The following is a 12,382-nucleotide window of genomic DNA, read 5'->3' as shown; positions in this document are numbered from 1 at the left end:
TCATGTATTCTTCCTTATTTTGTCCAATTCAAATGAGTGAGGCCAGCTGTACCCCATCTCCCTCTTTAGTTTGTGTTAACTCTCCACTTGTGCACCATCATTGTGTGAAATAATTTTCCCTAACCCCCTCATCCCCTGTATTCTTTCCCCGCTCTTTCTATTCTTCCCCCCTCAAAAAAAATCCTTACCCTCCATCTTAGAATCAATATTAAATATTGGTTCCAAGGCAGAAGATCAGTAAGAGCTAAGCAACTGAGGTTAAGTGAAGTGCCCAGGTATACACCTAGGAAGTGTCTGAGGCCAAATTTGTACCCAGGACCTCTTGTCTCAATGGCTGATTCTCTATCCATTTAGCTGCCCCATTTCCATTCTTTTTTTTAAGATCATCAAGACTTAATAGAACCACTCCTACAACTTGCTTAATTGTAGTCCCTTTATAAACCTTGACAATGATAAGAATCAAAGGGTACCTATGAATTATCTCTCCATATTCAAACATAAACAGTTTATCCTTGTTTATTCCCTTATCATTGTTCATTCATGTTTACCTTTGTTTCTGTCCACTCCTGTATTTGAAATTCTAAGTTGCTCTGCAGCTCTAGTTTTTCATCAGGAATGCCCAGAAGTCTTCTCTTCCATTGAGAGTTCATTTTTTTCTTCTAGAGCATTATACTCAGTTTTACTGAACAAGTTATCTATGGCTGTTAGCCCATATCTTTTGCCTTCTGGAATACTATATTCCAGGTTCTCTGCTCCTTTAGAGTGATGCTGTTAAATCATGTATGATCCTGACTGTTACTCCTTGGTACTTGAATTCTTTTTTCCCCACTTACACCATTTTTTCTTTGGCAATGATGTTACTGGGAGTTTTCATTTGGGGATTTCTTTCAAGAGAGGATCATTGGATTCTATTTCCAATTTGTCTTCTGGTTTTAAGAAATGTGGGCAGGGTCCTTCTAAGATTTTTTGGTCATGGCATTCAGATAGTCTAATGATTTAAAAAAAATTTTCTCCTCAATCTGATTTTTGGGTCAGTTATTTTTGCTAAAAGATACCTTATATTTTCTTCTAATTTTTTCCAGTCTTTTGACTTTGCTATAATATTTCTTGTTGACTCATAGACTTGGTTTCTAACTGCTCCATTTGAATTTTTAAGTAGTTTGTTACTTGGGAAATTCTTGTGTACCTCTTATGTCAAGCTGTTACCTTTCCATTTCTTTCTTCCACAGTTATTTCTTTTCTAATTTTTTCCTCAAATGTTCTCATTCTATTTATAAAACACCTTGCACTCTTAAAAACAAAAAAACCTCTTTCTTCATCTTTTCCAGGAATTTTAGTTGAGTTTGTGTCCAAATTGTATTTTGCCCTGAGGCAATGCTCATAGATGTTTTGTAGTCATTCTCTTCTGCATTGGTATCTTCAATGCCAATGTCAAAATGGCATTACAGTGGAGTTTGGATGCCAATTCTTCCAGAAATTTGATGTAAGGGCTATTCTCAAGCACTTTTGGAGGGAAGGTCTGAGCTGGTTCTTTTGCTGCTTCCGTGGGGTACTAATCATTATGTCATTCTAGGACTTCAAAGGCACCTGTTTAGCTTTCAGTGTTCCCAAAGTGGTCTGATCTAGGGCAACGTCTGATTGAAGCCCGCCTAGTCTGAGTTCTGCCGTTCTTGACCTAGATTAGGATCTGAGCAAGAGTAAAGTTCTGCTAGACTACCCCATCAGTCAGCTAGAAAGGTCTACTGGTTCACAAGGCAAAATTATAAGATCCCTTAGGGCTCTAGATTCTTAAACCTATTCCTCTGCAATTTGGGCTAGAGGCTAAAGTAAATCCCTGCTTTGCACTCATGTCTGAGCCACACCACTACTGTTGCTGGCTTGTAAACTGCTTCCTCTTATCTGAATAATACCCAGGACCTCCCTATCCAGAAAAGTCCCTGGGTTATATAGGTCTCCTTATTCTTTCCTCAATCTGCAACTGGATTGGGTAGTGGTCAACAAAGCTGCCAGTTGGTACTTGTCCTCACTGTAGTAACACCAATATGAATCTGAGACATCCTCTTGCAAAGCCTTTCCCTAGATGCCTGTGTGCTCTCTGCAGTGTGCTTCTGGCTCAATCCCATCTCCAGGGTCCAGATTTCTCTGTCCATCTCCCAAACAGGGCTCGCTTTGACTTTTTTTTTTTTAATTTCCCATCAGGTTTAGTCTGTTGCATTTTCTACATTTATTAGGGGAAGTTCCTATAGAAGTGCTCACTATACTGCCTCCTATCTCTCTGCCTGTCATCTTGACTCCACTTTCTGACCTGAGCCTCTCTGGACTCCACTTTCTTCTTACTAGTTGAATTCAGTTAGCTTGTATTTGAAAGGAAACACTAAAGGGACTGGCTAATTAATTAGATCAAAAAAATCTTCTATTATTAAGTCAAGTCACAAAGTTTCCTTCTAGGAAACAACTTTTTAAAAACCTCACTTTTTTTCTTAGAATTGATTTAAGTATTGGTTCTAAAGCAGAAGAGCAGTAAGGACTAAAGTGCCTTGTCCAGAGTTACACTGTTAGGGTCTGAGGCCAGATTTGAACCAGCTGCCCCCAGGAAAAAAAAATTTTTTTAAATCTTTACCTTCCATATTAGAATTAATACTACGTATTGGTTCCAAGGCAAAAGAGTAGTAAGGGCCAGGCAATGGAGGTTAAGTGACTTGACCAGGGGCACATAGTTAGGAAGTGTCTGAGTCCAGATCTAAACCCAGGACCTCCTATCTTTAGGCCTCTCAATGAGCCATCCAGCTGCCTCTAGAAATTACTTTTATAAAGATTTTCCAAATTAAAGTAAAATCAAACATGATGAAAAGAAAATATTGTTCTAAGTTAGATGAAAACGATCATTCCCTGGCTAAACCCTTGCCATTTTTTACAAAAGAATAGAAGAATTTTACATATTAAACATTCTAAAAATCACACACAAAGCCTGAGAAATAAAAAATACATTGTGCTTCTCTTAACCACAAGGTTCTCCACCCTACACCAACCCTCCTCCAACTATTAGCAAGCAAGAAAAAGAAAAAAAAAGAAAAAATAATTTAGAAAATGTAATTAAAAAAAAAGAATAAGAATGTTTTACCTAAGAATGACAGTTACCTGATAAGTGCATTAAGTGGTACCTTTTTCCATGGGATACCTTGCTTAAGCAAATCATTAGCAAATGACTGAAGTGAAAACAGGGACTGCAAAATGGCATTCATATAGCAAGTATTTCCCAAGTTTGAAAATCTGAAAAGACAGAAATATTCCTTGAAAACTGCCAGAGTTCCTGCTACATTGACCCACTAAAATATCAACTTAGTTTTTCTTCCTAATTTTTTGTAGACCAGAGAAATAAGTGGCAGTAGTCTTCTCCCTACATTAAGTTTAGAACACTGTCAAAACACAAGTCAAAAAGACCTACAGCTAGACCTAGAATTCCAAAACTTCTTCAGACATATGAGTTTGGACAAATCACAACTTCTCCGAGTTTGATTCTTTTGAGGGCTGTTGCAAAGAAAGAGCTGACACATATTCAGAGAATGAACACAGAGGCAAGAAAAGCTAAGTTAATAAGCATTTATTAATGCTCACCCACTGTGGACATGGAATTGGGATGGGTACCACAAAATAAATTCAAATTAGTATTACAGATTTTATGAGTACTATCTAAATATTTAAGTTTTTGCTATAACACAGGTTTCCCCCAAAATCGTACTGTTTCTTTATATTAATAAGCACATACTTTCTTCAGTTGACTCAAAAAGAATGAGAAAAGAGAAAATTCTTCACCTACCCTTGTAATTGTTGCTGTGAATGAGTAGAAAGGGGCACTCTTGGTTTATTCCATCCAGTATAATCCTGGTTAGACCTTAGTTTTTTTACTGAGAGAGGGGCTGGCTGGGAAAGAAACCCCAAACTCCTTTTGGCAGAAGGAGTCTGGCTTGAAACACTAGTCCTAAAGGAAAGAATAAATAATGAATAGGCCTAACTCTTTTAAAATGTGTCCTATTTTCCCTTAGTGATTTTGGCAAAGGTCATGATTTAGAATTTTTTTTTAAAGCAAAACTGCCTAAAATGAAATAAATTCATAGAAATCCTACATATATCAGTTAGTTGAATGATAGAAGGTAAAATACATGAAATAGTCCCCAAAATAAGTTTATCTCAGTTTGGTCATTTTATATGATTAAGAAATTTACTAAACAGGGTCATAGAAAAACTCTACTTGTAATGCCATTCTAAACATAACAAACTCATCAAATAAAATATCTTTTGGTATAACAAAAAATACAGGAAGGAAGTAGAATTGGTTGACAAATGTAAACACAAGACAAATATCAAATGGTTTCTAGGCCAGACTTGTGAAATCAGTTAATTATAGTACATTACTTTTTGAATAAAAACACAGACCTAGTTACCAAACATTTATGTTTAAAAATGCCAAAGAAACAGAAAACTGCCCAAACCATTACCATTACTGATGATGATAGACTCAAGATTAGGAAGAGTATAGAGAGTATTTGAAGATGTCAAATCTTCAACAAATGTCTATCAATTAATCATTCCTCCTTGCCTGACATATTCCAGATACAATACCCGATTTCCCTATAATTTCAACAAGGATCTTCAGTATTTTAATCAGATTCTTTCAAAATGTGGCTCAAAACTGAAACTCCAGTCAATTCAACTCAACAGGGAGCTTGTGTGTGTGTGTGTGTGTGTGTGTGTGTGTGTGTGTGTGTGTGTGTGTGTGTGTGTGTGTGTGTGTGTGTTTAATTAGGATGCAGTTTTGAGGTCTCTTGGTATAGTGGGAAAAGCACTCTTGTGGAAGTCAAGAGAACTGAGTTATATGCTCAGTTCTATCCCTACCTACATAGTTATATGGCTTTGGAAAAAAAAATATCACCATTCCTCTCTGAACCTCAGATTCCTCTTTTGTAAAATGCAAGATGTACCAACTGGTTTCAAAGGTCATGTCCAGCAATAAAAATTCTGTGAGTTTATGATTCTGTTAACAATTTCATTATTTAAAGAAATTATTACAACTGCTTATTTTTACTTAGCATGTGTCAAATAAATACACAGTAAAATCCAAAGCTAAATCTTAGTAAACAAAGAGTTCTCAAATTCTTTATAGGTCAAACACAAGATTAATACATACCTGTCTAGGTTTGAATTTCCAGTAGAATAATCTTTTGAGACTGCTCTACTTCCATAAAAAGATGATGATTGTAGTGGCAAAAGTCCTATAAGAAGGGACCAAATAGAGAAAATCACCCAAGCATATTGAAAACATATAAGCTAACATAATTGCTAGAGCCATGTCCCTGCCTTAAACAGAAGTGTTTATATTCTATATATAATATTATATATTCATATTAATATTCTCCTAAATGAAACAATGGTAAAACATGACAAAAGTTGATGAAAAAATGTTTTGGTCAAAGTTTGAATAGCTAAGAAACAAAGAAACAAAAAAAGCCCACATCAGCAAAACTGATCTCCAGATACTTTTCAAATACTGCAATAATGGGCACTAAGATAAATGTGAATAAATAAAAGTCATAAAGAATCCATAAACTTAATCTCTTTTCTATCCAACTTTTTAATTTAATAGAACTACTAGCGAGGAGCCAAAACTAATGGGCTTATTAACATTTCATTCTTTTTTTATTTCTTTAGCCAATCCTAAAATAGAGATGTTCACTACAGTAAAAAAAAAAAAAGTTTAATTCTAGAGAAATAGCGAAGTTGAGACCCGAATAACATACAAATTGGAAAATCAAAGTTCCACACAGGCAGGAATTCTTTCTCCGCTATTCCTTAGAGTGCTAAGCACATTGTTGAGCAAAGAATAAGCAACCAAAGAACACTTGATAAATAAATTGAAAGCTCTAGGTACTATATCTCATATAATTTTATATTTCTTCCAATGTCTACAGTTTACTGCACATATCAGGCACTTAGTATATGTTTATTGAACAAATGAAGCTAATGTTTATTAAACTAAAGTACCATGAATGGATTCATGTTTTCAAAAATACTTTATATGAAGTTACTATCTTATCTAAAGACTACTTACCTGATGTTCTATTCTCCTCTGCCTGTTTCAAGCTTAGCTGTTTTTCTCTACTGCTGTTTAAATACTTCCTTGAAGGATCTGTCATAGCTTTATTGTTCCTAGGTAAAATAAGTTTACACCAAATATTACTGGCATGCAAAGTTGTTTATCTTTTTTTAAGTATATGACATTTTATTTCAAATGATAAATTCGATGAAGTTCTGTGAGCATGGTATTTAATCCAGGAAAGGGCCTTTGAAATCAACTAGATCAACTCCCTTACCTTGCATCTGGAGGTACTGAGGTTAGGCAATAAACTGTTAGCATATCCAAGTGACCAAATAAACAAATGAGAATTATTAAAATAATAATCTCTTTTATTAACAAGTCAAAAGTTAATAAAATACCATGATAATTAAATTAAAATGAGGCAGAACTTATCATTTACACAAAAGTTTAATTCATGAGGATGCCAAGAAGCTAAAAAAGTATATATATTTTTTATTTTATTTTCAGTTCCAAATTCTCTCCTTCACTCCATTTCCCCTCCATCCATAAAAAAGGCAAGAAATACCTTATTACCAACTTGAAATAATACTCTAAGTTCAGATGAAATGATTACATTATTAAGATGGGAAATTTCAGGTAGGAGGGAGACAATCACTCTCACACACACACTCACTCTCTCTCTCTCACACACACTTTCCATCTCAGAACCAATACTGTATATTGGTTCCAAAGCAGAAGAGTGATATGGGATAGGTATAGGGATAAGTGATTTGCCCAGGGTCACACACCTAGGAAGTGTCTGAAGTCTCCTATCTCTAGCCTAGAGATATCACTCAAACTACCTGGCTTCCTTCCTTTATCTTTTCTGATGTTATCTGAATGGTCAATCTGAGTTTATTCCTGTTTTTGTTTTTAACTACAGCTGTAGTTCTTTTAGTTCTGTTTCCCTCATTATGCATCACTTCATATCACCTATTTTTCTGAATTGTTCGTGGTCATTGGTTCTTATGGTACAATAATATTTCATTATACTTATATACCATAATATGCTCAGATATTTTCTAATCACTGAATATCTAGTTTATTTCCAGTTTTTCTGGTAAGAATGAAACAAGCAGTATCAGAACAATTTGTACTATAACATAAAAATCTTAATAAACAATTCTGAAAGATTTACGAATTCTGACTGATAACAACAATTAACTATAATCCTAGAGGGCATTTCTGAATATAACCAATGTGGGAATTTGTTTCACTTGACTATGCTAATTTGTAATAAGAGCTTCTGTATTTCTTTTCTTTTTTTCTTTAGAAGTAGGGTAGGAAAAAAATTCTTGGTAATTTAAAATATTAATGTGATTGTTTACAAAAATAAATGAATACAGGACAGTTAGGTAGCTAGGTAGCTCAGTCAACAAGAGAGCCAGGTCTGGAGGCATGAGGTCTTGGGTTCAAATTTGGCCTCAAACACTTCCTATCTGTGTGACCCTGGGCAAATCCCTTATACCAATTGTCTACCCCTTACTGCTTTTCTGCCTTGGAACTGATGCACAGTATCAATTTTGAGACAGAAGATAAGTGCTCTGGAAAAAAAAAATTATTGGGACCACTGGATCAAACAGAATATTCGCATCACATATTTAAAATTCCATGATGTTTTACCCCCCCAATTAACATAAACCTCTATCAGTTATACCTTTATTTTTAAAGCCACAGGTGCAAGCCAGCATTGAGTTTTATCTTTTATTATCTTAGTTCAACTGAGAAGAATCAGGTAGAACCTAAGCTGTTTTAACTTTCATTTGCCAACACTTTTTCTGTATGATTAGTGACAGTTCTATCTTCAAGATTTACAAATTAATCACAGCTTGGTTCCTGAGGACTAATGATTAAACATTTTCCTCCTCAGGGTAGAGAGATGGAAGACTATAGGTACAGAATGTTGGAACTGCTGTGATAATTTGTTCTGCTTGTTTTTCTTTATTACAAGGGAAGGTTCTATAAGGGGATGGGAGGGAACTATTGGGATAAGTGAGACCGTTCTTTCTGCCTTTGATCTCCATCAGGCAATTGCCTCAGAGGTATCTAAGACAGAGGGATCTAAGAATCAAAGGCTATGGATATTTTACTCACTTCGTAAGCATAATTTCAAATTGTTTTAAATTATTTCCAGAATGACTAGACCAAGTCACAGCTGTACTTACAATATATTAGTGTACCTATCTTTCCATAAGCCCTCTAATATTTACTATTCTATATTTTGTCATCACTAAATGCTAACATAATTTTCATTGATATTACATGACCATATTCCACCTCCCTTTTCATATTAATAAACAATAAAACAGTTAACTTCCAAAAGAACAAACAATACTAAAAAATTTTTCATTAATAGGAACCCAGAAAGGTCCCTGAATCCAGCTCCCTATTTAATGCTTAAGGAAACTGTGGTCCAGTTAGAGGTCAAGTGACTTGACCAAGGTGAACATGGGGGATTATCAGCAGATGATAATTTGAAGCCTGGTATATCAGCTTAAAATCCAGAGCTCGTTCTACTCCATTAGAACTGGGCTCCTTTTGGTCCTCCTGGCACTGCAAATAATAAATACTGGTAAAATCAGGAGACTTCAAAGACAGTTGCTACATTATTCTATTCAGCTAGCATACAGTTTAATACCATCATTTAATACCCATTTAGTATTCCCTGTTGGACCCAACTATTGGGATAAGAAATACTGCATAATGCCATAAAGGATTTCATGGCAACTTACGATGATGAATCATTTTCCTTGGGGTAATCTTCATTCATCTCTGACCCAGTTGATAGCATTCTTTTTCTCTTTTCATTCCTACAGAATATAGAGAATGCATAATCTAAAAATCAAGATGCCAACATACTAGTTATACCATCAAAACTATAAATTTTAATGGCCTCAAGGATAATACCTATGATTATTATATTTGCTATTGATTTAGCCTCTCAGAGTTGGAAGGGAACCCAAAGTTATCTAGCTCAATCTATACAAGAATCCCCTCTAGGCTACCCCAGCTCCTGTTTAGTCAATCTTCGTCTGAAGCCCTGGAGCTCTCTTATGATACTGCAGTCCCTTGTATTTCTGAAGGGTTCTGCTTCTACCCTCAGATCCCAGGTTTGTCCTCTGGAGTGTCAGTCAAATGAATCTAATCCTGCCCTACAGGACAGCCACTGAAATACTTTAAGAAAGACCAACATGTCTCTCTCTTCTTCTTTGAGCTAAAAGTACCTTCTTTCAGATGACCTTCATGTGAAATGGTGTCTCATCTCACCTTCCTGAATACCCTCTTCTGAAGGCTCTCTAGATTATTATGGTCCTTTTAAAATGTAATAACAAGATCTGAACAGAATATTCAAGATATGCTAAATCAAAACTTTAATTGCTAAGCCAGACTATAACATAACCATTACTTCCCATATTTTGTACTCTATGTATATCTTAAAGGAGCTTCAGATCATGCTATCTTTTTGGGCTGCCAAATAATACAAGTGACTTATACTGAACTTGTAGGTCATTAATACATCTGGATTTTTTTTCATGTGAACAACTATCTAAGTAGCCATAAATTGGTGATCCAGGCCCTGTGAGTTTTTTTTTAAACCCAAGTATTATATTTTACATTTATCTTTATTAAGTTTCCTTTTATATTCCTATCACCATTTCTGCCTGGAAAGATCTATTTGAATCCTGACACTATGATCCAATGTGTTACCTATTGCAGTTTTCTACTACTTCTACTAATCAGCATGCCATTTAAGGCTTCATTCAAGTAAAGACGAAAATGTTAAATGTCAAAGGGTCAAGGACAAGTCTCTAGAGTGCTCCAATAGAGATCTACAATCAAAGTTTATATTGAATCATTGGTCACTACTCTCTGGATAGTTATTCAACTGGTTCTAAATCTGATTATATTAAGCCATCTGTTCCATCTTGCCCACAAGGAATGGATATCATAAGATTTTTGTTATGTTTTATCGAAATCTAGGTAAACTAAGTTTTATATTCCCAGGAACTACTAATATGGAAGGGGGGGCAGGGGAGGAAATAGGTTCTCTTGGCATTATCAGTATGGTGTTTCAGTTTCTAGATGCTCACACTTCTAGAAGTTTGCTAGAAACTGAAATCAAGCTTACCCATCTATATTGTGCAAACTCTATTATCTTCCCCAAACAAAACATTTGCACTTTTAAAAGTCCTAGCACTTTTCCCATTCTTCATGATCTTTCAGGAATTAATCACAGTGGCTCAGCAAATACTCCAATAAGTTATTTCATAGTCCTAGGTTGTAGTTTATTAAAATCTGGTGACTTGAATTCATCTAGGACAGCCATGTATTCTCTAAATATAATGTTACTTATCTTGGGTTTCAACTTTTTATTAAACTCTTTTCCTTCTATCCTTTAATGGCCCAAAAATCATTCTCCGTAGCAGAGAAAGAATCAAGTATTTCTACCTCCTTGCTACCATCCTTTACACCTTAAGCAGCAGTCCTAGGCTTTTTTTTCTTTTTTTAAATCCTTTTCTTCTGTCTTGGAATCAATACTGTGTATTAGTTTCAAGGCGGAAGAATAGTAAGGGCTAGGTAAAGGGGGGTTAAGTGACTTGCCCAGTTACATAGCGGGGAAGTGTCTGAGGCCAGGTTTGAACCCAGGACCTCCCAACTCTAGGCCTGGCTCTCAATCCACTGAGTCACCCAGCTGCCCCACCCTAGGCTTTCTTTAATCCTCTATCTTTTCTCAAAATAGCTTTTAAGAAGCCCCCCTCTGTTGTTCATAATACCCAATTCTCTGCTGTGCACATATATAGATGGTAACTGAAATCTGGTTAAACAAACCAGAGAAAAATTTTCAACTGCTTACCAAAAATAAACTTTTTACATTATTTCCCATTGTTATCTAATATACTGCAATAGCTCTTCTCAACATTGAAGTTTTCCTATCTCTCAATACCTTTTTCAAAACATAGATTAAGGCAACTTTGGAACAGTGAAAGTTATGTTTTAAAACAGAATCAAACATATTTGTAAATATATGCAGTTGATGACTAATTGTCAACAGAAATAGCCTTCGTACCGATTTTCTAATAATCCTGTTCTTAGAGGTGTTGAAGAAGTAGAAGTCAGAGAGGTATTTACTCGAGACCCAGTCATTACACTTCCTGTTGGAGTTTTTATGGATCCTCTGCCTGGAGTACCAAGAACTTTTCGATATGTAGTATCATCTTTGGATTCCAAACTTGCTTTTTTTGAAGTCTAAAAGAAAAATGAGAATCAATATTAAATAAGCATACCTTCGAATATAAGAAATAAAATTCTATCAAAGATGCCTAAAATCCAAGTTTGAAATTCTTTTTCTTCAATATGCTTACAATTTTTAAAAATTTCAAGGCAAATTTAAAGGAGAAAAGAAAGAATTCTGTAACTCACTGACCAAAGCAGTCATGGGGAATGTTGTGGATGAAATAGGCCTTTGAAAAAATACATATGGCTAAGAGAATAAAAAAGGAGACCAGTGAAGATTAAAGAGTGGCACTGGCCAGTTTGTCTGGCAAAGAATCCAATAATGCCTGAGGCAAGCCTCAAATAGAATTCCAATTTGGAAGAGAAAAAGAAAAGAGATATTCACCAGGGAAATGGGTGAAGAGCACAGGACCCAATGGCAGAAATGACATCAGTGATCTGTACAGGAGAAGCCAGAATTGAAATAATCAAAGAAAAACTGACTACTGTAGCATAGTAGTTGGAAAACAGCTATAAGAGATCGTCTTTTCAAGAAGTATGAAATCTCTCCTTGAAGAACAATTTCCTGTCTTCTGTGAAAAAACTACATTCACATATTAACTTCTTACTACATTAAGATAACGAATTTGATTAATATCCAATGTGAATTTATATAATTAATATTAATAAACACCAAATTTGCAATAATAGATTAAGCAGCTAAATTATATGTAGGATAGCATATACTATAAACAGTTTTTGATTGATTAGAGGGTACCTTTTATGGAAGAATTATTTATCAAGTTGCCTTCACTATCTAGAACACAGGTGGTGAACAAGGGAAAACACCAGAAAGCAAAAAATGGCTGCAAGCTCAACATAAACACATGTGCTCTACATTTGTAGGAAAGTCTCTCAAGTTCTCAATCAGTTTATTTACTTTAACTTCTAATATGCTCAGTGGTCTAGTTTCTCAGATTGGCAATGACAAAAGGGAGGATGGAGGCTGCTAAAGGAAAGCTTACTGATATATCA

General features: G+C 35.1%; 1 protein-coding gene across 7 annotated transcripts in view; it reads right to left on the bottom strand.

The window, feature by feature from the left end:
• USP37 (ubiquitin specific peptidase 37) overlaps positions 1 to 12,382 on the bottom strand; it is a 71,841-nt gene that overhangs the window by 43,171 nt on the left and 16,288 nt on the right. For all 7 annotated transcript variants that reach the window (XM_056807871.1, XM_007501746.3, XM_007501745.3 and 4 more), the window contains 6 exons: positions 11,202 to 11,380; positions 8,866 to 8,943; positions 6,107 to 6,204; positions 5,186 to 5,270; positions 3,818 to 3,979; positions 3,139 to 3,270 (listed from right to left, as the gene is read on the bottom strand). In XM_056807871.1, coding sequence (XP_056663849.1) covers positions 3,139 to 3,270; positions 3,818 to 3,979; positions 5,186 to 5,270; positions 6,107 to 6,204; positions 8,866 to 8,943; positions 11,202 to 11,380 — 734 coding nt within the window. The remainder of the gene's footprint in view (positions 1 to 3,138; positions 3,271 to 3,817; positions 3,980 to 5,185; positions 5,271 to 6,106; positions 6,205 to 8,865; positions 8,944 to 11,201; positions 11,381 to 12,382) is intronic.

The sequence above is a fragment of the Monodelphis domestica genome, chromosome 8 (genome assembly GCF_027887165.1).
Source record: "Monodelphis domestica isolate mMonDom1 chromosome 8, mMonDom1.pri, whole genome shotgun sequence".
Taxonomy (NCBI): Eukaryota; Metazoa; Chordata; class Mammalia; order Didelphimorphia; family Didelphidae; genus Monodelphis; species Monodelphis domestica.
The sequence above is the reverse complement of the archived record's forward strand: the minus strand, read 5'-3'. Positions and strand labels throughout refer to the sequence as shown.